The sequence below is a fragment of the Schistocerca cancellata genome, chromosome 9 (assembly GCF_023864275.1).
Source record: "Schistocerca cancellata isolate TAMUIC-IGC-003103 chromosome 9, iqSchCanc2.1, whole genome shotgun sequence".
In the NCBI taxonomy this organism is placed as follows: Eukaryota; Metazoa; Arthropoda; class Insecta; order Orthoptera; family Acrididae; genus Schistocerca; species Schistocerca cancellata.
Genome location: NC_064634.1, coordinates 370,758,542 through 370,783,521, shown reverse-complemented (window position 1 = coordinate 370,783,521; position 24,980 = coordinate 370,758,542). Strand labels below are relative to the sequence as shown.

At 43.4% G+C, this 24,980-nt stretch overlaps 1 protein-coding gene across 1 annotated transcript; it reads right to left on the bottom strand.

Moving 5' to 3' along the window:
* Window positions 1–1,012: 1,012 nt before the first annotated feature.
* LOC126100363 (trypsin delta-like) lies at window positions 1,013–4,647 on the bottom strand. Its single transcript, XM_049910973.1, has 2 exons — window positions 4,259–4,647; window positions 1,013–1,525 (listed from the first exon to the last, which is right to left on the bottom strand). Exons 1-2 carry the CDS (start codon window positions 4,622–4,624, stop codon window positions 1,127–1,129), a joined length of 765 nt encoding a protein of 254 aa, XP_049766930.1. The 5' UTR covers window positions 4,625–4,647; the 3' UTR covers window positions 1,013–1,126.
* Between the last annotated feature and the right edge of the window lie 20,333 nt (window positions 4,648–24,980).

The window sequence follows — 24,980 nt, the reverse complement described above, 5'->3', positions numbered from 1 at the left end:
CACACAACATGGAATGTCAGACTAACCGGTTCTTCAGTAACCATAGCCAAACACGATACCGCATGCACTGTCGACTGCATTCAGAGTGTTTGTACACAAACTTTCCTGCACTTAACACGTCCCGCTCTCAACATTTCCCTTTACTATGTTTGATCGGGAACTCCATACTAATTGTAAGTTTCGTAGCAATTGTCAGTTGTTCCTCAGCTACTGTCAATCGTTCGTTAATAATTATCAAGCAGTAACATTTTAATTAGGAGGACAATTGTTTTCGGCTTAACAGACATTATCCGATCCTAAATAAGCAGCGATACACAGAATGCATGGTGATAAACTGAACTCGAAATTCTCTTTAGACATACTCTGTATCGCTAGTCTTCACACATGTTGTGATTGCTACAGGGCCAGTACCGGGGCACTAGTCAGATAAATAGTTGTAACTCGGCATATCACAAGGCAGTTCGGCTGCCAGGGTTCTTGAGCAATTTACTACGGTTATTTGTTTCCTTCGAAGGCAACTGTATCGATTTAATGTCGGAACGCTCTACCAGGTTGATTGACCTCCTCAACTGACTATCACTTTTATCACTATAAAGCTTACTGACGAACATTAGTTGAGACATGGACAATGAGGCATGCCTTGTTTTCTCATATGGTAGTGACCCCCTGCACAAATGTCTAGATTGGCGCTCTAATGAAGTTGCCTTTATCGGCCTGCCAAGAAACATTCATAAAAGCATACTTACAAATGAGAGAAGCTGAAAGATTAGCTACTTTCTGATGTTAATACCTGTAATCAGTTGTCACACAACACAAAACAAAGAATACCTCAGCACTATAAACTCACCGAAAGATTAATTTATTTCCCGTTCATTTATTAACGCGTAGATGAAGAAGTTTTCCATAGACAATTGTCAGTAATTCGCGTACCTCGTCTTCAGTGTGTTGTCTCCAGTTGGCAATACGTCCTACAGAACGAAAGAATTACGCTAAAACAAATAAAACAAGGAGACGCTTGCGTTTCTCGGATTATTTATTTAAAAGGCCAAATTAATTGCATATAAACATTTTGTTCGGATTACATATTCCAGTGATGGAACCCAGGACAGTAGAGAGCCCAGAGTCCTTAGACGCCAGATGCAGATCGGATCCAGGAACGCAGGTTGCCGACGTTGGAGAAGACACCTGGGGTGGCCTCGCACCTTGAACTGCCCCAGGAGACGATGCCCACCTGGGTGCTTCCACTGACCAGGGGACCACCAGAGTCTCCGCTGCAGACGCTCTTTCCGGCCTGGCCGGCGCACACCATGCGGTCGGTCACAGTGTTGATGTTGGCGAAGGTGTTCCTGCACGTGTTGCGGTCCAAGATGCTGATGTCCACCTTGAGCAGACTGTTGGCGGACGGTCCGTCGGTGTACGTGGCTCCCCAGCCAGTCACCGTCACGGCGAGACCACCTGGTGGGTCGTAGTTGTCATTGGCGAGGCCCACTGCCTGTGCGTTCGAACCCAGCAGAGATCCGGACACCTGAAAATCAGAAAAAAAAAACAATGAACGTGTGCTACTTCGCGCGAGGTGCCATCTTCCACTTAACGTGTGGCAACTGAATATGGGAGTGTCAAAATACCATTCTCAGTGTAATCGGAACATTCCACCAGGAGACTCCATTTGACGACAGGGGAGGGAGGGCTAATCGCCGTTTTAGCACAAAATTAATCCACTACACAGTTGGCGTATGTGAGTGTAATCGTTAACTATTTCACAAATTCAGTGTCCCACTTCAAAATTTAGAGAATGTCGAAGAAGGAATGTTCAGTATTCAGGGTTATGCAACCAGCATCGTCAGTATTTTGCCCAACGACAGGTGTTCAAACGAGCTCTCCTTCTAGCTCTGTCAGTTGTTACCCTCTTCATTTTCTGATAATTGTTTTCTACTGTGGTACTATCCATCATCTCGTACCTTCCGCAATCTATTCTTCTTCTATTCATCGTTTCTTCCATAACATCCAACAGTAAACTATCCGTTCTCAGCAATGTCCACGAAAATTTTATGAAGGACCTCATATTCTCCACTCACTGCAGAAATTATTCATTTCACGATAGAAGTGTCGGGCTTTGGGCCATTATTAAGTGGTACCGCAAATTATTTTGCTTCACCATCATGTCAGTTTTTAATCCAGCAGCATTATACACACATCAGTTTTAAAGTCTGACATGTGACGAAGCAAAACTGTTCGTAGTACTACTTGAAAATGGCCCAAAAGCGAAACTGCAATAATGAAATAAATAATTTCTATAGTAAAGGCGATTATGATGTTGGATACTATATGACTATGAACCCCAATCATGAAAAAATATCGCAAAGGCAATCGTGTGTCTTCTTCTTACTATCCTTATTTTTTTCTCTCTTCCCACATTGTCAGTTCTCACTCTGTCTACTCATTTTATCCTTTCCAACTTCCTCCTACTTTCTCTTTTTTCCGTGTCCATGTCTTAGCTCCTTATAGTGACATGCTCCATATAAATCATCACGTTAGTCACTTCTTCAGTCCCTTGTCCATTCACCCGCATAAAAGGGTCTTGTTCTTTTTAAAATTCCTCCTTAGCAATGGCTGTATGCGTTTTCGCCTCATTATTAATTCGCATGTCTACTGTGACTGTGCTTTCCAGATATTTGAAAGCGCTAACTTGGTTTATGTGTTCCTATTATAGCTTTATAGTTCTTACTGCTCCTGCACTTATTATCATACATTTGGTCTTTTTCTCCTTAATCTTCATTCCGAATTCTTCACAGGTGTTTATTCAATTTTTTTCATATTCCGATTATAGTTCTTTCGCTGTCTGCCAATAACACCTCATCATCCTCAAATCGAATACATTCCATCTGCCTGACCATGAAGTAATCTAACTGAAAGTAGCATACACTATCATTAGCTGAAGTTTATTGCACAACTCAGGTAACTTTTCTCGTCCTAATTGCAACTACCAAGCCCATATATTGCCACAACAGTTTCTCCTACTCCTTCCATTATAATCGCATTCCTACAATCAGTGTCCCATAAGTACTCTCTACTAGAAACAAGAGGGCGGCATATGGAGTGGAGTATAAAAGTAGATCTAGATGCATCCCATTATAGATACGTCGTTTGGAAAGAATGTATTGCTTAAAAAATTGTGACACACCTAGAAGTTCTGATGAGCTAATCATTTAGTAAGTCTAACTTTGTTCTCTGCTGCTTCCGTAACTATATATACAGACAACCTCCATAATGTACGTTACTTTCTCGAGGCTCCATTACAGTTATAGTACGCATAGTTGAGACTAGGAAATTGGGTACAGCAGAGACTTGAGAAAGGGAGACCATGTATTGAACCGTTGTCTTTTCACAAGACCACTTACCGGTTTCACTCATTTTAATTTGTGGAAACCAGAAATAAAGCACCTCTGATTCACCGAATGGAAAACTGTACACCTTTCGTCCAGAATGTATTAACTGTCACTCTAATTCGAGGTACATTGTTATAGTCGTAGCGACAGAACAAAATATTTCTCACCACTGACAAGTAATGAGAAGTGCTGTAGAGATGAATAATTCAAAAAAATTGATCAAATGGCTATGAGCAGTATGGGACCTAACATCTGAGACCATCAGTCCCCTAGAACTTAGAACTACTTAAATCCTACTTACCTAAGGACATCACACACATTAATGCCCGAGGCAGAATTCGAACCTGCGACAGTAGCGCTCGAGCTGTTCAAGAGTGAAGCGCCTAGAACCGCTCGGCCAGAAAAGCCGGGATTAATAATACCTTATGACCAATGTCTGAGTCATACCCCAGTCCCGTTGCAGAAACTCGCTGATGCAGAGTTTATGTGTCAAGTGTGTTACGGTAGCACACAATTAATGTGCAAGAGTAGGACTCTCTAAAATGCACTAGCTCTGTACTGCGGGCTACTATCATACCACTGCCACCAATCGGACTCGTTGGCTGGAGGTTCGTGACATGTACATGCTACTCGTATTTGCAAAACACTCGCGCAACAGGCTATCTTGTTGATGTAAAATGCTTCAATAGGGGAAGGAAATGGTATTGTAGTCAAAGAACAGAAGAACTATGAAAACAAGAACAATTTTTATGATAAACGTGGCGGCATCATGTTGTACACCAAAGAGAGAGGACCTACCAACATCTTCACTCAGGTGATCTAGACAATGTTCAGATGTTGTATTAAATCTAATTGAGGCATTTACCACGCACCTGGACAACGGCAACATCGTAGTCCACGGTATTTTCGTCGTACGATGCGTGCATGTAGCCAGAGCTGGCGCTTCTGACGAAACCGCCGCTTCCACGGGTTGAGGTGCCGGCCCGGAAACTGATCAGAGAGAGGCTCATGCCGTCCACACAGTGAGCAGCCGTCAGCGCCCAGTTGGAACTGATGATGGATGCACCACAGATGTGCGAACCGCCGTACTGGAAAGACAGTTGCCACGGGTAGTTGGCTATGTTGGCAGAGGATCCTCCAATGATGCGGCCATTACCCTTGCTCCACAGCCTGGCCGGAGTGGGCAGAGCTAGAGCAGAGCTCAACAGGAGCACGAGGAAGATGGCCAGGCGCTGCATTGTGGAAGCTGTGTCTGCCAGAGCGCCCGTCCTCGCCCTTTATATACCATTAAAACTGCAGACATAGATGGGGTCGACGATCTTCATATCTCGTCTGCCTTTCATCATGATCTTGATAACGGCCAAAATAATTACACGTGACTTCTGAAGTGTGTGTTCTCACAACTGTGATCTTACTATACAATATCGCACAGCAGTTGTGATATAACTTTAATCTATTTGATGAGTCCTTGATACGAATATAGATGACGGCGGTGATTGGGACAGATGTTCAACGTTCTGCTTGATTGTTACTTGTAGCAACGTAACGGTAATTTCTTACCAGCCGACTAAGCGTATGATAAATGTTTATTAAGAGGGTACATAACTAGTCCACGTAACTTCAGTTACCTTGTAATCAAATCCACATTCACTAAGAAGCTCTTAATAATTAACACACAGCACTGTATCTTCCGTGTCTTTAATATAGTGTCATTGGACATATTAACAACTCATGTTTCATGTAACTGAATATGGTGTGGATTTTGTGGTGACACTTAACACACACGATTCTGCTAAATTCCAATCGCACATTGATGTCCATTCAATATCATCCATATTGTTTTCCGCTAAGACATTAATAACAGAATTTGTAGAAATTGCTCCTTGGCTTACAGTTGGCATCGTAATTTAAAGCGGATGATTCAACCTATGGACGACAATACACATACACCAATCTGCAAAACAATATTTATTATTAGCACTAAACGGCTGTGTAAACACACTTGGGTTCTTACAAACAAATAACCTTGATCTAATAGCGAACTTTTAAATGGATACAGGGATTAGTGAACACAGGGTTGTCGATACGAGACTGAATGTTTTAACCTTGAAAATTCTCCATAACTATACAAAAAATATACTAATCCAAAAAATCAGATACGTGAAAATTTCCTTCCTGAGAATCAGTCTCAGCTCTTTCCAAATTAACAATGTAGGTGTGGACGATATAAGGCTTACATTCAAAGAAATAATATCGACAGCAAGATTCAATACCTTCTCTGTGCGATAGCAATAAAATACTGTAAAATATACTCGAAGTAGTGAAGCAACTTAAATCATGAAATTAAAATGAAGTCTTCTAGTCCAGACTTTATACCAATTCAGTTCTTTCAGGGTATGCTGATGCATTAACTCCATACTTAACAATCATATACAATCGCTCGCTCGACGAGCAGGATACTTTTACTGTACGATATGAGTTTTAGTACATAAGTAAGTAAAGTTTGTTTAATGTCGAATACAGCTTTAATTCTAAATAAAACCTGCCGGATTTCCGGTAGATGCTCCCTCAGATATTCCAACTTCTGCCCAAGATAATGTCATTACATCCGTACGTCCCGCACATACATATGCAAGTTACTACTAACAACAAGCACAATGAAGAGACCATTCTCAGTCACTATTATGGACTAATTTTAGCAAAACAGTTCTACGCAGAATTACAGTTACACTAACCTCGCTATTAAACCATCCTTGACAAAATGCCACGTATATGCTCGTCATAAGTAAATGTTAAAACTGACCTCCACTGTACAACACATAGGCAACGCTAGGTCAATATGCTTCAAAACAGTAAAACCGTTGACTCAGGGACACAGACATACTACAGGCATATCGAAATTGCACCACTACACCAGGTCAGTTAATATGTTGTTGAACAACAGCAAGCTGTTTATCAACCGTTAAGTATTAAAGTGGAATTTTCAGGTCATTAAGTTGATCTTTTGCATTAACCGTCAATTTCATTGTATAATGTTGGAGAAATTCTCAAATGGAGTTCGATATATTTAGAACTTAACTATACAACTCTAAGCAGTTGACGAAAATTCTCATGCACGCTTCTTTTCTTCGATTTAAATTTACTTCCTTCTTAACTTTTCATTCTCTGTCCCTAAGGATAGATAGGACTGATGAAGATGAGTACCGCAGAAGAACCCCTTTTCTGTCAGGAAGAAATACATAGATGAGAGCTTATGACAGCAGTGTTTGAAGCTGCTAGAATTAGGAAGACAGTTACTAGTTGAAGCATGAAGCCAACACTTAGTATCACTTTAAAAATGCATAATTATACATTAGAATCTATGCGACGAGGTTCCTAATTGTAAATCCACGACACTAATGCTCATGGCCTGATGTTAAATGGGTTAATAGTTTTAACGATGTAGAACTGATATTTGGGGTTCTGCCCTATCATTTAGTTAGCTCTTATACTTTTCTTGACAAATAATGGTTTACCTTGATCTATCCAGGACGCAATCGCCATTCTTCTGCCTGGAAAGAGGTATGCAGTCGTCTCAATTCAATATCTGGTGGAGGCAGATACCCATCCACTCTCACACGAATGCTGCATCAAATCTCACAATATGCGTTATTTCTTAAGTAAGATTTTCGTCTTTGATCACACTTCTTTTGCAATTGAAATCCTTCCTGTAAAATGAAAAATAATCTAACTGCAAGAATAACGTTCAAAACGAATTGCATTTCGGTAAAATTGAAGTCAAATTTCACGTATTTTGCAGTTATTATGTATTTTCCCCCGGAATTACGAAAGTGTAAATCACAACGAGAATCGACATAGCTCTATCTCTCAGAAAATGTCTATGCATTCACAGGACTTGTTGTTATCTTGATAATATATCGTCGAAGAAGAAGCTGTGGTGTAGTAGTTATGATATTAGACTGTTGTGTGCAGGGTCGTAAACTGTAAAATTTCAATTTCTATATTCGGCTCAAGTACATTCTAGAAGTATCCAAAACTGGCAGGAATCATTGTACTACAATGATCTATAGCTGTATATATACTGTATGTGTTCTGGACGTGGCAGTTCGCTCCGCGCTCTTGTATGTGCTAGTGCTCAATAGACCTTCGTTAAGTAAAGTTAGTGTTCGTGATTCATCTACTTACACCTTCCTCTGCGTGACATTATTCTAGGGGAGATTCTGGGTACTGGAGGTTGCGATACCGCACATTATCGACGACACAGTGGCTCCCATCAGGCCACGTCAGAGCCACCGTTTACTTGGCGGGAAACCCGAGTTCGAGCCATATTCAGCAGTTTACAATCTACCGGAGACAGAAGAAGAGGAGGACGTTACAATGACAGAAACTGTGTGCCTCCCGTTGAGACATCCTTCTGGGTTCTCTGGTGACTATTCCCAAGATTTAAAGAAGTGGCTGAAAGTATATGAACGTATAGCCAAATTTAACAAATGGGATGACAAGGTGTGTTTGGCTAACGTATTTTTTGACTTGGAGGGCACTGCCTAGCAATGGTAGGAGAACAACGAGGACAAGTTCACAAGATGGGAAATATCCCAGGCGAAACTGCGCAAGTATTTCGGGGACACACATCGACAGAAGTGCAAGGCTGAAGTTAAATTAAAGTGCATGACACAGCGTCCAGGAGAAACTACAGCATCCTACATTGAAGACGTCTTGGAGTTGTGTAAAATAGTGGATCCTGGAATGAACATAAGGTTGCACATCTCATGAAGGGTGTTGCTGAGGACATGTATCAAGCCCTACTCGTGAAGAAGGTTCCGACAGCAGGCAACATCATAAAATGGTGCCAGTATATCGAGACAATGCATCAAAAAGGAATTATATGCTAGAAGTTTGAACGGGTTCCAAACATCATACCGTTGCCTGTGATGGAGGATAAAACTGATTTCACAAGTGTTCTTCGTCAGATAGTGACAGAGGAAGTTCAGAAGCCACTTGGATTGTACGGCGAGCAAACAGCCGAGTCGCTTGAAGACGTCATAAGGAAGGAAGTGGAACAGACATTGAACCCAGTCTCTCGTCCTTTGTTTCCCTTTAACACGGTAAATAAGTCGAGGCCGAGGCGAAGTTACGTTCCTACAATGCCGCATGAGAAACCTGTTTGGGCACCAAGGAAGACTGACGTCTGGAGAACCCAGGATAACCAACCAGTATATTTCCGCTGCGGACGACCGGGACATGTCGTGCACTATTGTCAAGAAGGCGGCAAATATTTGATGACGCCCGCGCCAGAAGGCAGTAGACCGATCATAGCCGACGCCATCTCCGAGACGACGAAGATGAAGAAGAAGATGTGGGTGCAGGCGACGTAGGTCACCACCACCGAAAGCTAGCTGCTGGAGGGGACGCTTCCCAACACCCCGATCAAGTTCTCCATCGCCGATCAGAAGCTCCATCCGATCACCTAGAAGCCGCAACCTGAATAACTAAAGGATGCGACCTTTCTTGGAGGTGAGGCCAACGAAGAAAAAAGTCCTCCGCCGTCGATCACTCCAAAAATGATAGGAAACTACGTCGATATACTCATGGATGGCCGACAAGCCCAAGCTGTTTTGGACTCTGGAGCATAATATTCAGTCATTTCGGAAAAAGTACCGTCGCTAACTCCAGATAACGGTATTCGTTGACAGAAAAACATCTCTGCTTAAGGTGCTTAATGGGAAATTTGTAAAACCTATAGGAAGATGTGTCAGTCGTGTAGATACAAGTGGTTATACACAGCCGTTAGAATTAATCGTCTTACAAGAGTGTAGTCATGACATCATTCTCGGATGGGACTTTTTGAAAGCTTCTCAGGCAATTATAGATTGTGAACGCTCAAAGATTATGCTAGATGAGATACTGTGGACAGGATGTTGTATTCCTGCAGTCAGTGCTAGAAAGGTAACCGTCATGTGTCATGCCATGCATCAATCCATTGACTTGTAGTGGAATGTAAGAGAACCATACCACTGAAGAGTAACTTGGTTACACCTGCCTCAGTCGTCTCGGTTAAGAACGGATTCGGTGAACTGTGGATAGTTAACTGTTGAAGAGAAACGCAGATTCTTTCAAAACGTATGTGCCTAGCAAACGCTGAGCTGTTAATTGCAGAACAGCTGAGCGTCATAGAAACCCCCCATGCCGAGACTGTGGGCGGAATTAGCGCGTCCACTACGAGACAAGATCTAATTCGACTATCACCGGACCTCACTAAGGAAGAGCAGAAGACGCTACTTGCCATTCTTCAACAGTTCTCTGAGTCCTTCAATCCATAGATGAAGAGCAGATTAGACAAATCGACAGTGAAGCGCCGAAATAGCATTGGAGAGGATCAACCAATAAAACAGAGAGCATACCGGGTCTCAGCAGCGGAACGTCGAATAATTCGAGACGAGGGAGAGAAAATGATGAAGAATGACATCACTCAGCCTTCGCAGAGCCCATGGTCCTCACCAGTGGTCCTCATCGGGAAGAAGGATGGCAATTGGAGCTTTTGTATTGATTACAGGAAGATTAATAAGGTAACTAAAAAGGACGTTTAAGAACTTTCACGAATTGACTATACACTAGATTGTCTGGAGGGGGATAAGTTTTTCTCAACCATCGATTGTACTCGGGATACCGGAAAATCGATGTAGATGATGCCGATCGTGAGAAAACTGCATTCATCACCCCTGAGGGCGTGTATGAGTTCAAGGTATTGCCGTTTGGTTTGTGTCATGCACGAGCAAGTTCTGAACGAATGATGGATAATCTTCTAAGGCACCTGAAGTGGACCATGTATCTTTGTTATTTAGGTGACATTATAGTGTTCTCAGAGACATTTGATAAACACATAAAAAGACTGAGGGCCTTTCTTTAGTGTCTCCAACAAGCTGGACTGAAACTTAATCCAATAAAGGATCTCTTTGGAGCAAAAGAAATAAAAATCCTTCGGCACCTTGCGTCAAATGAAGGAATGTGGCGAGACCCAGAGAATGTCACAGCTATAAAGGAATTTCGTATTCCTGATAGTGTTAAGAGAAGCTTCCTAGGATTGTGTTCTTATTACTGTCGTTTTACACAGACTTTTGTATCAAAGCCAGGCCGCTCCAAGAGTTGTTAAAGGCCGATGCTAAATTTATCTGGGATGTTGCTCAACAAGATTCTTTCGATGTGTTGCAAAAAGCTCTGACGACTGACCCCCTACATGGTCTGTATGATGAGAGAACACCTACAGAACTACACACAGTTGCCAGTGGGCATGGGATCAATGCCGTTCTGGTGGGGATTTAGGATGGAAAATAGAAGATTATAGTATATGCTTATAGGACACTTACAAAAGCCGAGAGAAACTACTCAACTAATGTCTTTCTGTGATCTGGGCCATGTGCAATTTTCGACAGTATCTCTATGGAAGGCCATTCACAGTTGTTACAGACCGTCATTCACTTTGTTGGCTGACAGGTCTTAAGGATCCAACTCGACGACTCGGCACGTGGTCACTACGTCTTCAAGAGTATGACATTACCATCGTGCAAAAAAGTGGAAGAAAACACCAAGATGCCGACTGTCTCTCAAGTAACACTGTGCACGACCATCAAGACTTTGATGAAGATAGTGACTCTCTCGCTGCAGTCCAGGATCTCTTTGCTGAGCACAAGAAGATATCTCAAATTATGGTTGCCTTAGATCGGTCAGAGGATGTGAAATGACAGTTTAAGGTAGTTAATGGATTACTTTGCTGGAAAAGCATTGATCCTTGAAAAGAGGTGGCTACCAGTCATTTCTAAACACATGCGCTACGATGTTCTACGGAAATTTCATGAAACACCTGAGGCAGGACATTTAGGATTTATTTAGACATACGACAGGATTCGCAAGAGATTTTTCTGGCGAGCTTTATTTAGGAGTGTTCGTCGCTAGTATCGCTCTGTCGAGAGTGCCAGAGGAAAAGAGGCAGTTCCTCAGAAACCACCTGGCCAACTCATACCGATTTCACCAGCCGAAAAGCCTTTCCAGCGTGTTGGGATTGACCTCCTCAGACGATTTCCAACGTCTGCAAGTGGCAGTAGATGTATTATTGTCTGCACTGATTATCTAACCCGCTATGCCAATACAAATGCCGTGAAAACAACCGTAGCATCCGAGGTACCCAAATTCATCGCTGGAGACACTGTATTAAAAGACGGTGCCCCGGCGTCGCTAATTACGGATCGAGGGGGAGTTTTTCAATCGAATCTCGGTACAGAATTAAACTATCGGTGCAACATTACTCATCACATGACTACTGCCTATCATCCGCAAAGTAACGGGCTTACTAAAAGCCTTAATAAGACCATCGCCGACATGCTATCAATGTTCGCCTATATTGAGCAGAGCAACTGGGATGTGCTACCTTTCGAGACGTTTGCCTACAACACCGCCAAATAAGACACCACAGGATTTATGCCAATTTTCCTGGTGCATCGGCGTGAGGCGACTACGACTGTGGACACTGTGTTTCCGTTACAACCTGTTGACGTGGCCGACGACTACATAGGCCTGTTGTCAACCAGAGCTGAGGAAGCTTGGTAGTTAGCTCGAATCCGCACGCTGCAGGCTCAAGAAAACGATCGCCGAAGGTATGACGCGCGGGACCGCCCTGTTGTCTACCAGCCTGGTGACCTCGTCTGGATCTTCACACCTGTTCCGAAGGTTGGTCTGCACAGAGAAGCTCCTCAGGCGCTACTTTGGACTTTATAAGTTTATAAGACAATTGTCTGTGGTTATTTATGAAATTGAAGATTTCGACCCCAACATAAGACGACGAAAGATCTGAGATACGTTCCACGTCCTTCGAATAAAGCCTTATAATGATCCTGCAACCCAGGGTAAATTCGAAGCTCCAACGACAGGCAACAAGCGGAAACGTTACGAATAGCGCAGCGGCAGAGGAAGTTCTAAGAAGATCACCGCCAGGGCGAATATCTGTCATCGGGAGTCAGAGTATGCAGGACTGGGAGAATGCAGGACCGATGACCAGTTCCCGGACTAGGAGGCCGTAACATCGAGACGCTCTTTTCTTCAGTAGAGAGCAATCTCGCTGAAGAAGCTGTGATGGAGTGGTTATGGAGTTAGACTACTGCATGTTGGATCGTGAGTTCAAACCTCACATGAGCTGAGAAGTTTTAATTTTTGTATTCGGTTAGAGTAAATCTAGAAATATCCACAAACGGCAAGATACCCTGTCCTGGAATTTTCTGTAGGTGTATATATACTGTATGTCTTCTGACCGGAGGCAGTTCCCTCGGCTCTATTCTATGTGCAAGTGCTGAACAAACCGTCGTTAAGTGAAGTTAGTGTTCGTGATTCATCTACTTACACCTTCCTCTACGTGGCATTATGTTTACTTATCGACTCTCGCAATAATACTCTGACCTTAAAACCAATTAATGATAAGTTTGGACACAATAATTTTATCGCGTTGTAATATTCAGCGTCACGAAACCTTCTCCGCCAAAGCAGATTCATGTGCATATAGTACGTAATTGGATGATACTTTCCTGCCCACTGAACAATTTTTTCTCAAATTTAGGGATGTGTACAAAATTGACAAGTGTGTACTCTGTGGAGCAATTAACTACAGCAGTCGCATTCACTGAACTATTTCTTAATTTAATCAGTTCTCACATTGGTTTTATGCGTCCCGCTACGAATTCCTCTGCTGTGCCAACCTCTTCACCTCAGAGTAGCTCTCGCAACTTAATGTCCTCAATTATTCTATGGATGGTTTTCAGTTTCTGTCTTCCGCTGTTGTTTTTACCCTCTACAGCTTCCCCTAGTAATATGGCCGAAATGTTTCTTTTCTCTCAGGTGCTGCAGAGGAGGTCTATTTCTCACCATATCAGTCCACCTAACTTTCAACATTCATCCGTAGCATCACATCTCAAATGCTTCGAATCTCTGCTGTTGAGCATTTCCCACAGTCCATGTTTCACTACTACACAATGCTGTACTCCAAACTCACAGTCTCAGAAATTTCTTTCTTAAATGAAGGCTTCTGTTCGATACTAGTAGACTTGTCTTACACAGGAACGGCCTTTTCGCCAGTACTTGTCTATATTTTACATCTTACTTGCACCATCATGGGCTGTTTTGCTACCTAGTTGATAGAATTCCTGAGTTTCGTCTGCTTTTAACCCTCAACTCTGATGTCAAGTTTCTCACTGTTCTCATTTCTGCAATTTCTCATTTCCTTCGTCTTCCTTCGTTTTATTCTCAATCTATATTCAGTAAACATTATATTCTTCATCCCAACTGCTATAATTCTTCTTCCTTCTCACTGAGGATAGCAGTGTCAACAGCAAATCTTGTCATGGATATTCTTTCACCTTGAGTTATAACCCCACTCTTGAATGTTACTTGTATGTCCGTCATTAGTTCATCGATGTATACATTCAACACTAAAGCAATACGAACACTTCACTCTTTGTGTTCCAGTCTTACTGTTCCCTCTTGGTTCTTATACATTATATCATCCTTCTTTCTCTACACCTTACACCTATTTTTCTCAGAATTTCGTAAATCTTACACCATTTGTGATTGTCGAACCCTTCTTCCGCGTTGACAAGCTCTAACTAGGAACATGTCTAGATATTTCTTCAGTCTTCCCTCCAGTGCCACCTGCAACCTGATATTGCCCTTCTGGTCCCCTTACCTTTCCTAAATGATACACATCCTCAATTTTATTTTACATTCATTTCATTATTATTCATGTCAGCAATTTGGGCGTATGAGCAATTAAACTGATTGTGCGGCTGGTCTTGGACTTACTGGCTTTTTCTATCTTATGAATCTTGTGGATGATGTCTTTACGAAGGTTAGGTGGTACATCGATAGTCTTATCCATTCTACATGTCAACGAGAATGGTCGTCTTGCTGACACTTCTGTCAATGATTTCAAATGGTTCAAATGTTTCTGAGTACTATGGGACTCAACATCTTAGGTCATAAGTCCCCTAGAACTTAGAACTACTTATACCTAACTAACCTAAGGACATCACACACACCCATGCCCGAGGCAGGATTCGAACCTGCGACCGTAGCAGTGAGTCTGACGGGTAGTTACCTATCCCCTATTCCTTATTTGACTTAAGTCCTCTAAAGCTCATTTAAATTATGACTATAATACTGGATCCCCCTTTCTTTCCTGTCACGTTATCAGACTATTCCTCTCTCTCACAGAGGCCTTCAATGTACTCTTTCCACTTATTTCGCCTTAGCTTCACTACACTGCCCATTTATTTCATTAGTGAGTGGCTTGTATTCCTGTAATTGTGAATTTACCTGAATGTTAGTCTTTCTCTTCTCTCATTTACATTATCGAGCCCATATTCTCTCGTCAACCTTTCTTCCCCTACTTCCCCTATAGCAGCATCCCTGTCTCCCATGACTGTTAGATTTTCACTCCCTTTGTGTACTGAATTACCCGTTCATTATCCCCATAATCATTCTTTCTCTCTTCATCTCTTGCTTTCAGCATCTGGATTTATACCAGATCTGTTGTTGTTGGTTTCATGATTATGACGAGAACAGCCCTAGCACTGAACTGTTCACTATAACTCACTCTCTGACCTACGTACCTGTGCATAACGAAGCCTACCCCATTATACAATTTTCTGCTGTTGTTGATATATCCTTGACTTATTTAACCAGAAATATTTTTTCCCTTCATTCCCTCCCTCTATATCTAGATTGAGCGTTAACCTTTCCATTTTCAGATTTTCTGGCTTCCCTACCACATTCAAACTTGACTTCCTACTCACCGACTTCTACAACATTACCCCTTCATTGGTAATTCAACCTCTTTCTGATGGTCACATCGCCCCTGGCAGTCCCCTGCCACATATCTGAATGGGAGACTAGTCTGGAATTTTTTACCAAAGGGAAAATCATAAAGACGCTTTCTCAAATCACGCCACACGTCCTGTCGATACACATTATTTGTCTTTAATGCAAAATATTCCATGGACTTCTGTGTCCCTATGCCGTGGATCATTACTGATTTTTCCGCCTTTTAGGGGCAGATTCTAAATGTAAACGAAAGAGAGTGCCCTGAACCACTGTCCGCTCCTCCTCCCTCTTTGACAAGGCCGTTGTCAGAACGGGGATGAACCCTTATACCAGATGTCTTCCGCTGAAATTCCTGATAATTTTTATACAAAATTTAAGCAGCAGATGTTTGATAACAGTGGATCCAAGAGGTTCTGATTGATAATCAAAGGTGCTACCCTCTCCTTTATTTTTCTCTGGGCGTTCGTTACTTCACACCTGTCCAAGTTGTTCGTCGAATATTTCACGCTGATTTCTTTTTAATTACAGAGGGCAACTTGCACTCTCGCTAAACACGCTGAGCTCCCGTGCGCCACAAAGAGCTGTCCCTGAACGAATTACAGAGTACTGGTCTATTACATAGATATTTCGGTCTTTGCAAGTCAGACACTTGAAGCTGTTAACGTGTGTACAAGGTTATATTGTGGTATCAGCCAAAGATCGCAATGCCACACTGATATGACAGTCAAAAGCAATGTCTCGGTGCAGTTCTAATGGTAGATGGCAGGTGGCCCTGAAGATAAGCCCTCTCAACATCGTCGCACCATTGCACGGAACAGAGACAAGCTTGGACTTAGCTCTGCTAGTATCTAAAACGAGCTGGGATGAAGCACACATCATTATTGAGTTAGGACGACAGTGCTATTCAAGTCTCAGTTGTTGATGTACTGCTGTAAATGTTGTACTTGTACTTCAAGAGAAGACTTTGTAATTGTGCGCACAAATTGATACTTTACAGATAAAAGACAATAGTGCCCATTCGACACTCTCATGTGTCAATGGATTGTATAATTGTCATTCATGCACTAAAGTGAACAAATATCTCTTATGTTGTTGTTCAGCTCAGCTGTCTGCCAGAGCAATCAAAGGACCCACAGTCATGACCAGACGATTGTAGTTTCGTCACGTCTTAAAAAATGGCAACGAGAAATCCCCCCGAATTTGATCGTTTTCTTTTTCGCCTGCCGCGATCCCTGTGTGCGAGATGCAAACGTATTGTTCCTGATTGCTGCTGCCCTAATTTTTCTCATTTCTGTTGCCCTACGTTTCTTCATTCATGTTATAGTGTGTCTTACAATATTTCACTATGTCTCAGTAGCCACAGGAATACCTCTAAGAGAAACTGGACAGTTTCAGGATCATCAGGTTGATTGCCTGCTGCTCACTGACAGCCAGATAACATCTTTACTAAACAAACAAGCAGCACCCCGCTGGTAGCTTCTCCCAGATTTCGCCCATACCACAGCCAGGATGCAGGATGGTCGGACTCAATGGGGCAATCGCAGGCCTACTTTGCTGTCTACAAGATAACAACGACGCAGGGCAAAGCTTACTTGTTGCCCACCATTGGTCCAGTCGCGGATCGCCTCTGTGTACTGCTCCGGGATTCTTTCGTATGAAGCAGCAGCCTGCCCTGACTTTCAAACAGTGGAGAGCAGAAATCAGGAATCTAACCACGCATTTCAAGGTTAAACACTCTTGTGGAATTAACAGCAGTGGTGTCATATGTCTGAATGCTATCACACGATGAGTATCAGACACACACATTCTCGATGCAATGTTCAAACGGCTGCTCCCTGATATTAAATATGTTCTGTCTGTTGTGGACTCTCAAACAGTTGTGCAGTCAACAGAGATTCTTTAGAGCCTCCGTATATTTCAGTCGTTCACATTGCACCACATACTCAGTCTCTAGTGAAACATAGTGCTCAGGTGTTTCAGAATAAAACTCAGGCAAACAGTAAAAGCGGTACAAGTGAAAACTACGGTGTCACTATCGTGGTAAATGGCGTGTCCTACAAAATTTTGTGACAAAATCATGTCCGCAGTGCTTTTTGAACAGGGTGGAAATATTGTTCTTGTCCTAATGCAAATTGCCTTCGACGTGGGCCCGCTTGCCACATTCAGTTGGTGTGTCTATGCAGAAAGCAAGGTCAGGGCATCAGCCGTTGTCACGTGACACCCACGGCGGTCACAGCTACTCTGCCAACAGGTGTGTAAGTAAAGGGCCTCGCCACCCACTCACACGCAATCCGAACATCGCACTTCCGAAACGCTGAAGTCTCCCGCTGGAAGATGCAGGCAGGTGTACAAACTTTTTGTTGAGTTACGAGTGGGAAAAAATAGCCAGTTGGACAGTGGTGCTTCTGTTTCCCAGATAACTAATGACACGTGTGACAGAACTGCTAGCCCACGTAGCCTATTTCCATTTTGACTACCTACAATCTGCTTAAAATTCAAGTCCTTGGCGTGTGTAGTTTGCCAGAAACGTATCAAAGAGTAATGAAATATCTGAACCGGAGATAGGAAGGGCTGGAGACTATGAAGCACACGCAGCTGCGATGGACAATGCGCAGCCACGAATTTTTTGTGCACGGCCAGCCCCGTTGCAAGCTGTGAACTGGATGCTCAGGAATTGCAAAAATGGAGGAGAGAAAGACGATATTAGTGGTTTAACGTCCCGTACACAACGAGGGCATTAGAGGCAGAGCGTGAGATAGGATTAGAAAAGAATGGAAAAGGAAATCGGCTATGCCCTTTCAAAGGTACCATCCTGGCATTTGCCTGAAGCAATTTAAGGAAATCGTGGAAAACATAAATCTAGATGGCGGTACAGGTTTGAACCGTCGTCCTCCCGAATTTGAACCAATTAATTGCAAACAATTACCACAACTCGTGCCATGTCATTCTGAAGAAGCCATCAGGTGGTTTATGTTTTTGTTCTGTGTATAAAGCAACAGAAAGCCCGTAACCTGTCATGGATTCTATTCCTCTTCCACATCCAGAAGAACTAATTCACAGACTGGGAGAGGGCAGCAACTTTTCACAAATACATTTAAGAGTGGTGTGTGTAGAGCTACCGCTGGACGAGCAATAGTAAAAATTCACTTAGGTTTGTCTGATTTTCTAAGACTACCGTTTATAAGTGCTTCAGATGCTGCAATTTTTCAGTGATTCCTGGAAGTGTTAACATAAACACTTTCAGTATATACAAATTATTTAGACAATACTCCAGTAAATTTCTGGAACAGCCGCCCAAATACTACTCCTTAAAATTCTGTTTCGGCCGCGTATTGTCCGGCCATCGTCAGAAGGGTCATAACACTAACGGCAATCTGCCAAGCGCGGTTTTATATGCTCCACCACGGCGGTACTGCGTACGCTGGTGACAGATGCTGGTCGGTGCCAAAGAGATACAGGTGCACTCGCGGCATTTGTCTGGATTTTAATTACACCGAAATTTATACGAAGTCTCAGACGGTGTTCAGGAAAGATAGATTAGGCAGAATTGGTGGTGGAGTGTTTGTGTCTGTCAGTAGTGGTTTACCTTGTAGTGAAGTCGAAGTAGATACTCCGTGCGAATTGGTATGGGTGGAGGTTATACTTAACAGCCGAACTAAGTTAATAATTGGCTCCTTCTACCGACCCCCAGACTCCGATGATATAGTTGCTGAACAGTTCAGAGGAAATTTGAGTCTCGTAACAAATAAATACCCCACTCATACGGTTATAGTTGGTGGGGACTTCAACCTTCCCTCGATATGTTGGCAAAAATACTTGTTCAAAACCGGTGGTAGGCACAAAACATCTTCCGAGATTCTCCTAAATGCTTTTTCCGAAAATTATTTCGAGCAGTTAGTCCACGAACCCACGCGAATTGTGTAAATGTTTGCGAAAACACACGTGACCTCTTAGCCACAAACAATCCAGAGCTGCCGGCCGTGTTGGCCGTGCGGTTCTAGGCGCGGCAGTCCGGAACCGCGTGACTGCTACGGTCGCAGGTTCGAATCCTGCCTCGGGCATGGATGTGTGTGATGGCCTTAGGTTAGTTAGCTTTAAGTAGTTCTAAGTTCTAGGGGACTGATGACCTCAGATGTTGAGTCCCATAGTGCTCAGAGCCATTTAAGCCATTTAAGCCAATCCAGAGCTAATAGAGAGCATCATGACTGATACAGGGATTAGTGATCACAAGGTCGTTGTAGCTATGCTCAATACCGTTTCTTCCAAATCCACCAGAAACAAACGCAAAATAATTTTATTTCAAAAAGCGGATAAAGTGTCACTATAAACTTTCCTAAGAGAGAATCTCCATTCCTTCCGAACTGACTACGCTAATGTAGACGAGATGTGGCTCAAATGCAGAGATGTAGTAGCAACAGCAATTGAGAGATTTATACCTCATAAATTGGTAAGAGATGGAACTGATCCCCCATGGTACACAAAACAGGTCAGAACGCTGTTGCAGAGGCAACGGAAAAAGCATGCAAAGTTCAGAAGAACGCGAAATCCCGAAGATTGACTAAAATTGACAGACGCGCGAAATTTCGCACGAACTTCAATGCGAGATGCCTTTAATAGGTTCCACAACGAAACATTGTCTCGAAATTTGGTAGAAAATCCGAAGAAATTCTGGTCGTATGTAAAGTACACAAGCGGCAATACGCAGTCAATACCTTCACTGCGCAGTGCCGATGGTGCTGTTACCGACGATTGTTCCGCTAAAGCGGAGTTATTGAACGCAGTTTTCCGAAATTCCTTCACCAGGGTAGACGAATGGAATATTCCAGAATTTGAAACACGAACAGCTGCTAGCATGAGTTTCTTAGAAGTAGATACCTTAGGGGTTGCGAAGCAACTCAAATTGCTTGATACGGGCAAGTCTTCAGGTCCAGATTGTACACCGATTAGGTTTATTTCAGATTACGCTGATACAATAGCTCCCTACTTAGCAATCATATACAACTGCTCGCTCACCGATAGATCTGTACCTACAGATTGGAAAATTGCGCAGGTCGCACCAGTGTTTAAGAAGGGTAGTAGGAGTAATCCATCGAACTACAGACCTATATCATTGACGTCGTTTTGCAATAGGATTTTGGGGCATATACTGTATTCAAACATAATGAATCACCTCGAGGGGAACGATCTATTGATACGTAATCAGCATGGTTTCAGGAAACATCGTTCTTGTGCAACGCAGCTAGATCTTTATTCGTACGAAGTAATGGCCGCTATCGACATGGGATCTCAAGTTGATTCCGTATTTCTAGATTTCCGGAAAGCTTTTGATACCGTTCCTCACAAGCGACTTCTAATCAAGCTACGGGCCTATGGGGTATCGCCTCAGTTGTGCGACTGGATTCGTGATTTCCTGTCAGGAAGGTCGCAGTTCGTAGTAATAGACGGCAAATCATCGAGTATAACTGAAGTGATATCAGGTGTTCCCCAGGGAAGCGTCCTGGGACCTCTGCTGTTCCTGGTCTATATAAATGACCTGGGTGACAATCTGAGCAGTTCTCTTAGATTGTTCGCAGATGATGCTGCAATTTACCGTCTAGTAAGCTCATCCGAAGACCAGTATCAGTTGCAAAGCGATTTAGAAAAGATTGCTGTATGGTGTGGCAGGTGGCGGTTGACGCTAAATAACGATAAGTGTGAGGTGATCCACATGAGTTCCAAAAGAAATCCGTTGGAATTCGATTACTCGATAAATAGTACAATTCTCAACGCTGTCAATTCAACTAAGTACATGGGTGTAAAAATTACGAACAACTTCAGTTGGAAAGACCACATAGGTAATATTGTGGGGAAGGCGAGCCAAAGGTTGCGTTTCATTGGCAGGATACTTAGAAGATGCAACAAGTCCACTAAAGAGACGGCTTACACTACACTCGTTCGTCTTCTGCTAGAATGTAGCTGCGCGGTGTGGGATCCTTACCAGGTGGGATTGACCGAGGACATCGAAAGGGTGCAAAAAAGGGGAGCTCGTTTTGTATTATCGCGTAATAGGGGAGAGAGTGTGGCAGATATGATACGCGAGTTGGGATGGGAATCATTAAAGCAAAGGCGTTTTTAGTCGCGGCGAGATCTATTTGCGAAATTTCAGTCACCAACTTTCTCTTCCGAATGCGAAAATATTTTGTTGAGCCCAACCTACATAGGTAGGAATGATCATCAAAATAAAATAAGAGAAATCAGAGCTCGAACAGAAAGGTTTAGGTGTTCGTTTTACCCGCGCGCTTTTCTGGAGTGGAATGGTAGGGAGATAGTATGATTGTGGTTCGATGAACCCTCTGCCAAGCACTTAAATGTGAATCGCAGAGTAATCATGTAGATGTAGATGTAGTATTACCGGCCTTATGCAAATTAAAATCATTTTCTTTATTTATTAAGTTAACTGTTAAACTAAATCTTTGCATTTGTGGAAAATAGAATCCCAAAAGGAAGAGGTCGATGTTAAAATATTCACGTCACTATAGTTCAGCAGGTGACCCGTATGTATGCAGTGTTCTGCTTGTTTCCCAATATGTCACAGACATTAGATTAACCTACAACTAAGTACATAGGGATTATGCTTTTAATTTGCATAAGGGATGGAATCGCACTCCTCGTGTACTTAAGTTCCAGGTAAGTCGTCAAGGTGTTACCGCCGCCGAATATACATCGATAAGCAAATCGAATATCTGAACGCTTTCACAACAGGTGGCGCATGTGTAGGAATGCCTCTTAGCCACCGACCAGCATCTGTAACCAGCGGACGAAGTAGAGCCGCAGTGGAGCTTATAATGTCACGATAGGCACCATGTTGTCAGTCTGTCGACTCGTTCTGAGGATAGCCAGACGTTACTCAGCCAAAATATTACTCGACGATGTAGTGTTTTACGTGGCTGCATGACCGAAATTTAATTGATTACGCATTACACCGCAGACAGATAAATATCCTCATTGATGGGTGATATTGTCACTGCAGGTTGTACGCCTCCTGAACATTTAGCTAATATAGACTGCTTGTTCAAAGTTGAAAGATAGCAGTGCAAATCTTAATTTTCGGGGAAAGTGGATACCACATACATTAATTTCTACAACGACGAGTAGAGGGCGCTCCAGAATACACGTCGTCTCCCTCACCACCACAGGGCCATCGAACGGTGGTTGACATAGAGCAAGGGATGGACTCACTCTGACCCAGTTTGTGACCTCCAATGGAGCAGTTAACATAATCTAGAAAGGACACCAGTTCTACGCAAGTCTCAAATGGCTCTGAGCACTATGGGACTTAACTTCTTAGGTCATCAGTCCCCTAGAACTTAGAACAACTTAAACCTAACTAACCTAAGGACATCACACACATCCATCCCCGAGGCAGGATTCGAACCTCCGACCGTAGTGGTATAATTTTCAGAATCAAATGATGCTGTATTTACTCAAAGATTGTTGTACATATTCGACACTCTCCTGTGTCGATGGACTGTTTAATGTTACCTAACTCATTTTATGTCCATATAATAAAGTGAACTAATGTTTCACTTATTATGATTGTCATATAGCATCTCCCAGAACAACTGATAAACCACAGTTATGACCGAAGGACTGTAGTTTCGTCAGGTGATTCATTAACAAATGTTATTCTGTTATATCAACAATATTTTTGCAATAATATGGAAATTTTTTACAACTTTTCTTACACTTACATCTACCTGTCCAACATTTACATTTAGTTTTCTTTAATTCTGACTATCATTATTGTTTTAGAGTTTCCATGATTTTAGGGAAGATGCTTAAATACACTCCTGGAAATTGAAATAAGAACACCGTGAATTCATTGTCCCAGGAAGGGGAAACTTTATTGACACATTCCTGGGGTCAGATACATCACATGATCACACTGACAGAACCACAGGCACATAGACACAGGCAACAGAGCATGCACAATGTCGGCACTAGTACAGTGTATATCCACCTTTCGCAGCAATGCAGGCTGCTATTCTCCCATGCCATGCCATTTCCACCTGGCGCCTCAGTTGGACCAGCGTTCGTGCTGGACGTGCAGACCGCGTGAGACGACGCTTCATCCAGTCCCAAACATGCTCAATGGGGGACAGATCCGGAGATCTTGCTGGCAAGGGTAGTTGACTTACACCTTCTAGAGCACGTTGGGTGGCACGGGATACATGCGGACGTGCATTGTCCTGTTGGAACAGCAAGTTCCCTTGGCGGTCTAGGAATGGTAGAACGATGGGTGCGATGACGGTTTGGATGTACCGTGCACTATTCAGTGTCCCCTCGACGATCACCAGTGGTGTACGGCCAGTGTAGGAGATCGCTCCCCACACCATGATGCCGGGTGTTGGCCCTGTGTGCCTCGGTCGCATGCAGTCCTGATTGTGGCGCTCACCTGCACGGCGCCAAGCACGCATACGACCATCATTGGCACCAAGGCAGAAGCGACTCTCATCGCTGAAGACGACACGTCTCCATTCGTCCCTCCATTCACGCCTGTCGCGACACCACTGGAGGCGGGCTGCACGATGTTGGGGCGTGAGCGCAAGACGGCCTAACGGTGTGCGGGACCGTAGCCCAGCTTCATGGAGACGGTTGCGAATGGTCCTCGCCGGTACCCCAGGAGCAACAGTGTACCTAATTTGCTGGTAAGTGGCGGTGCGGTCCCCTATGGCACTGCGTAGGATCCTACGGTCTTGGCGTGCATACGTGCGTCGCTGCGGTCCGGTCCCAGGTCGACGGGCACGTGCACCTTCCGCCGACCACTGGCGACAACATCGATGTACTGTGGAGACGTGTTGAGCAATTCGGTGGTACGTCCACCCGGCCTCCCGCATGCCCACTATACGCCCTCGCTCAAAGTCCGTCAACTGCACATACGGTTCACGTCCACGCTGTGGCGGCATGCTACCAGTGTTAAAGACTGCGATGGAGCTCCGTATGCCACGGCAAACTGGCTGACACTGAGGGCGGCGGTGCACAAATGCTGCGCAGCTAGCGCCATTCGACGGCCAACACCGCGGTTCCTGGTGTGTCCGCTGTGCCGTGCGTGTGATCATTGCTTGTACAGCCCTCTCGCAGTGTCCGGAGCAAGTATGGTGGGTCTGACATACCGGTGTCAATGTGTTCTTTTTTCCATTTCCAGGAGTGTATTTATACATACACTAACGTGACAAAAAAATCTGTCACACGTATTTAAAAACTGAGATATGTAAACAGACAGAATACGGCGCTGCGCATGGGCAACGCTTATGTAAGGCAGCAAGAGTCTGGCAGAGTTGTTGGATCTGTTACTGCTACTGCAATGGCTCCTTACCAAGACTTAAGTGAGTTTGAATGTGGTTTTATAGTCGGTGCACGAGCGATGGGTCACAGATGATGGTATGTAGACAAGATGCCCCACCTCATGGAATATCGGACTAACCGGTTCTTCAATAACCATAGCCAAACACGATACCGCATGCACTGTCGACTGCATACAGAGTGTTTGTGCACGAACTTTCCTGCTGCTAACAAGACCCGCGTTCGACATTTCCCTTTACTATGTTTGATCGGGAGCACCATACTAATTTTATGTTTCGTAGCAATTGTCAGTTGTTCCTTAGCAACTGTCAATCGTTCCTTAATAATTATCAAGCAGTAACATTTTAATTAGGAACAGCCATTAACCGATACTAAATAAGCTGCGATACACAG

Excerpts from the sequence above, each read along its gene's own strand:
- LOC126100363 (XM_049910973.1), bottom strand. The coding sequence starts at position 4,624 with ATGCAGCGCCTGGCCATCTTCCTCGTGCTCCTGTTGAGCTCTGCTCTA. Across the intron at positions 1,526-4,258 it reads ACGATGTTGCCGTTGTCCAG|GTGTCCGGATCTCTGCTGGG; the intron begins GTGCGTGGTAAA and ends TCTGATTTTCAG.